The following is a 5,277-nucleotide window of genomic DNA, read 5'->3' as shown; positions in this document are numbered from 1 at the left end:
ATTTCTACATTTCTGTTTTTTTTCTGTCAAGATGGGGTGCTGAGTGTACATTACTGAGAAATAAAATGAACTTTTTTGATTTTTGGAAAATGGCTGAAATGAAACAAAGAGTGAAAAATTTAAAGGGGTCTGAATACTTTCCGTACCCACTGTGTGTGTGTGTGTGTGTGTGTATGTATGTATGTATGTATGTATATATATATATATACTGTATTGTCACCAATATAAAAGAATAATGGGGGTGGTGATGGGGCAGTGGATCAGAAACATGCCTTTGGTGTGAGAGACACGGGTTCAATTCCTCACTGTGACACATTGTGTCCCTGAGCAAGACACTTAACCCTTAGTCAAGAGGCGTGCGACCTCTGACATATGTAGCAATTGTAAGTCGCTTTGGATAAAAGCGTCAGCTAAATGTATAGAATTGAAAAATGTGTTTTTTGCTCCAGTTTTCTCTTTAATTCAAAACCGTTATCTTGTTCTCAGTAGTTCATGAAGCTAAAACCCAAGGGAGTGTGTGGATAAAAAAACAAATGCTGACAATACAGTGTGGATCAGCTTTAGCTGTCACTTTTCCAACTGGGTCAGGTGTGGTACCGATAGCGAACACTTAAATGGCTAGTTATTAACTTACATACATGTGGGTGGAAACTGCCTTTCAACCCACATTATATAACCAAAACTCTTTGAATTTATGTTCTCACTCGTATCAAACATTGAATGGACCATTCAAAGCTCAAAACTTGTGTCATTCTTCTTTTTATAGGTTCAGTTTCTGAACCAAAACTTTCAGTGATTTCAGCCGAGAATGGAGGAGTGACTCTTCAGTGTGAGGCGGACTGCTGGCTGCCGGAGCCTGAGCTCACGTTTGTGGATGATCAGGGAAACAACATCCCTGCTGATGCCCCAAAAAGAGATCAAGATGCCAGAGGGTGTTACACTGTGACACAAAGAGTGACTCTCCAGCATCCTACCAACAGGTTTAAATTCAGTTTATTACTCATTGCACTCTAGGAAGGTACTTTCCCAACAATAAGGGCTTTCAGTGCAGATTGAAAACAGATTCAACATCAAATCATCACCAGTGTGATGTCAGCACTGGTGAAGTAGGTTCTCACTGTGCTTATATCAAACACATTACAACATTAATCAGAATAGTTTTTTGCAAGGTAAAGACCACAGTAACACAAATATGGGTTGAATTGTGGTGTCACATTAGTGAAGAGTAGCATTAACAAAGCTTTTCTTAATACTGAAATGCATTAAATTCTTCTTAAATTCAAGCAGGTCTAGAGATAGACTCCTTGTCATAAACTAAATTTAAACTTAATCGAATCTCATCACAGGGTCGCCTGCAGAGTTCACCAGCTGCAGATCAACCAGACCAGGGACACTCAGATTCTCATACCAGGTAAACTGCAGCTTAAACAACACACCAGGCTGGATTACCAAGAGTTTTATCATATTTGTCTTGGCATTTTATTGAACATAATGCACATACAGAATCCAATGACGTTTGAAAAAGCAGACAGAAATCTGCTGCTGATAACTGATCAGTCATGTCGTCTCCTCGTGGGGTTGATGGTATTTATTATATACCAGGTCGTTATGTATGTCAGCATCATGTTATTTGTCATTCCAGTTTACTACAGAACTTCCTGCTCTCTACCCATTGGCATCGCTGTTGGAGTAACCATTTTACTTGGCTTATGTGGGTTAGGCCTATATGTGTGTCTACGGAAGAGATATGGCAACGGTGGTAAGTCACCAACACTGAAAAAGTACTGTATTTAGTAAATAAACTCACTTTTTGATTACAAAAGCAGTAATAGTGCAACTCGTGTGCATGCTTAGTTTAACATTGACATTGATATCCAAGTCCTCTCTGCCTTGGTGAGTTTAACATCTTGTAGTAACATAATAGTTCCACAAGATCAGCTCGACTCGGGGAGGCACCAGTGAGCCAAGTCATCGGGCATCACGCAAAATCCACAAGGAAAACACAATGACACTCTGACTTAAGAATAATAACCCCTTCATGTAAAACTTTGTCATTAGTCTCCTTGTGATGAAAGACAGCATTGTCTATGGTCCATTAGTAACCAGCCATTCTTTGGCTTATTTGGCTCTTTGGCTCTCTTTTCATCTACCGTAGACCAATGACAGTGCAGCACTGTGTAATATCCACAAATAAAAAATGATTCTAAAAAAGTACAATGTGATTAAACACGATAATGGCATCGCCAATTTGAAAATAACGACTCAATTGCAAAAACAATGCATTTCCTGAACATTAACACATTATTGACTGCATGTTATTACAACATTGCAACAGCCAAGTTATTATAATATTGGGAAATTATTACATTATCAGGTTCTGCAACAAAAGGCTAACCCAATAATGTGATGACCTCCTGTTAAGGTATCAATTTATGACATTATTGGCAGAGAGATTTTATTACATTATCAGTTTGTCTTACATTTTTGATTCAACATTTTGAGTTAAGAGGAGATTTTTATCATATTATTGGGAGTTATTAAGTTGTATTTAGTGTGTTTATATTTGAGAATCAACCTCTAAGGGTCAGGCTCATTCTGTGCTCTCCTTCTAAAGTGCAATTTATACTTCTGCATCAAATCGACGGTGTAGGCTACGGGGCTACGTAGAGGGTACGCAGAGGCTACGACGCCACCTGATGTGCGCCTCCTCAAAAATGTAACTACATGTCGAGTCAACGCGGACCTTAAGCTCTGTTATTGGTTGGCTGGGTAGCCTCGCAATGCCGCCGAGCCGACCGGAAGTACCCCGTGCTTTGAAGTAACATTTACTAGCGGCCAAAACGGCAGCTGTAACACAGTGAATCAATATATTTGACCGTCGCAACCCGAGCGAAATTACTATGATGACTATCAGAATGTGATCCATTCGGTCAGTAACATGTGAAAATACGTTACGGAGTGCTAAACCGGAAGTTAGCCTGCTCGGCTGTCAAAAGTCCGTACCTACAGCGTAGGTATGCATGTAGCCCCTACGCAGGAGTATAAATGGGCCTTTAGGCCTCATGTCCTTCAGTTATTAAGATTGTACTCCTTCATCCTTCAATAAAAGATTAATGTGAAACTAACAGCGTTTTCTTGTGTTCACGCAGCGGAAGGAAAAACCCAGTCTGTGACGAGGCAGTCGTCAGGTCACAGTACAGTCACTGGTACCTCTGGAACTGAACCACTTCTGTGTGTGTGTGTTGACAACGTGGCAATCAGCAACACTGAGATGCTGTCAAGAGAGCTGGATGACATCAGGTCGAAGCTTCATGAGAGAGAGGAGACCATCTGCCAACTACAGAGCGAAGTAAAATCTCACCGAAGTCCTGTTGTTTGCCAGCTTGACCAGCCAACGTTTGTCTGCAGTCCTGCAGCCTCGGCCGACAGCAAACCTCCAGAATCTGACAGCTTACCCCAGAATCAGGGTCCAACGCCGAGCATCTCACAACCAAACAGTAATCCAGGCCCAATCTCTGGAAAGCGTCGCAACAACAGCTGCCCCGCTGTTTTGGACTTTGGTTTTCCAGTGTTCTCTGGTTCTTCTTCATCATCTTCAGCCAACACTTCAAAGAAAAGGCTTCGTTCCGTAAGTGAGTCCAGTGCTCAGCCTTGTCCAGACGTTCCCAAGCGCAGACATTCCTTAACGCTCACATCAACCCTGAACAATAACCGCTTCTTCCCACTGGAGAATTTAACAGAGGATTCAGAGCTGTTAGTGTCGTGAGGAAAGAGCACAAAGCTATACACAATACTTTCCGCCCAGCTAGATACCACTAGAAAGCGGGGTCTGTTTATCTTTCTGTGTGAATTGATCTGTTGAAACCCTTTCTAATATTGCTTGTAAAACATCGTTTTTTATAAGAAAAAAAGCTCTCACTGATCCCTGTTGCTGTTGGAACACCAGATCAGTTGTGAGGTTCAACTAATTGCTCAAAACAAGGGCAGGTACATTTCATAATTTTTATTTTAGACTTGTTTTTTATTATTAGTGAGGTTTAGAGGCATACCTTCCAACATTCCCGTTTTTCCTGGCTGTCACCCATTTTGTTGTTTCTCCTGGGAAACTCTAGTAATTTGCCCTCAAACTTTATTATGAAGAATCATTATACAAGAATCCAAGTTTTGGATGTTTGTCTGACACCCAAGTCGCCAGATCAACTATGCAACTCAATTTAAACACACACTCCACACACTATATGCAATTTCAAACCATCTGTCACTGCAACGTGTCAACCCACAATCCAAGGGCCTCTCTGTGCAGGCAGATGTGCCAGCCAATGTTACATTTACACAAGCTCTTTAACATACAGCCAATCCGGTTCCTACAAATAGATGCTAACAGAGTCGACAAAGGTGTGTTAAATTCTCAGCCAAATTCATAGTGTAATATGTGTAGTATGTGTATATTATCCGTGCTGAAGGTCGCTCTTTTAGGTACTGTCTGTGAAAACAAATCTCCTCCATCAAGGAAATAATGATGGAATCTGAAATATACCAACTAGTTAGTGCCATGCTTTATGTAAAAGAGCCCAGCCTGTGCAAGAAAAGGACTTTAAACCTGCAGGTTGTTACACAGCGTCTTTGTGGACCTTATGACACTGCAGGTTGTCAACATAAATCGCTGGAGGTGGCGCACACAGGAAAAGAAGGGAAAAGTATTTTTTGTCTTCCTGAAAACGCTCAGGGTTGTACCCCATGCACATAAACTTTATTTAAAAATGTCTTGCAGGTTGTATTAAATTAAGATTCGATTTCTTGGATTGTATGTGGGTGCTTTTTATTTAAAATTACTTTGTACTTTGTTTATTGAATCTTAATTTAATTCAAATTATTTTATGTTGTGTACATGATGTATATAGGAATAGAAATTTTTATATATTTTTTAAAGCTGTTCTTTTTATTTCCACTACCCTGTGTCAATAAATAAAGCAGTTTATTTATTTAATTTCAGTGTTTCCTTCATTCACACAATACTGGTCTGAAAACACACAGAGGGCCCCCTAGTGAATCAATTATAACACTGCACTCTCTTTTTGTTCTCACATTGCATCTTAGGCAGACGTTTTAATCCACCACCAGCCAGCTTTTAGAACCAAAATTAGTTTGAGGTAGAATTAAATCTAAGTTGTCAAAACAAAGAGCAGAGCCCTCTGGACTGGACTGGGTACTACATCCTCCAACCACACGCATGAACTCGCCCCCCTAAAGTTTACATTGTGCATGTAGCCGAACAAT

At 40.4% G+C, this 5,277-nt stretch overlaps 1 protein-coding gene across 1 annotated transcript in view; it reads left to right on the top strand.

Moving 5' to 3' along the window:
- LOC123980346 (butyrophilin subfamily 1 member A1-like) overlaps nucleotides 1–4,981 on the top strand; it is a 9,957-nt gene extending 4,976 nt beyond the window's left edge. The window contains exons 3-6 of the mRNA XM_046064689.1: nucleotides 767–980; nucleotides 1,347–1,411; nucleotides 1,643–1,759; nucleotides 3,150–4,981. Of these exons, the coding sequence (XP_045920645.1) occupies nucleotides 767–980; nucleotides 1,347–1,411; nucleotides 1,643–1,759; nucleotides 3,150–3,766 (1,013 nt within the window). The 3' untranslated portion in view covers nucleotides 3,767–4,981. The remainder of the gene's footprint in view (nucleotides 1–766; nucleotides 981–1,346; nucleotides 1,412–1,642; nucleotides 1,760–3,149) is intronic.
- Nucleotides 4,982–5,277: the final 296 nt, after the last annotated feature.

The sequence above is a fragment of the Micropterus dolomieu genome, linkage group LG12 (genome assembly GCF_021292245.1).
Source record: "Micropterus dolomieu isolate WLL.071019.BEF.003 ecotype Adirondacks linkage group LG12, ASM2129224v1, whole genome shotgun sequence".
NCBI classification, from domain to species: domain Eukaryota; kingdom Metazoa; phylum Chordata; class Actinopteri; order Centrarchiformes; family Centrarchidae; genus Micropterus; species Micropterus dolomieu.
Note: the sequence above shows the minus strand (reverse complement) of the source record. Positions and strands in the feature narration are given on the sequence as shown.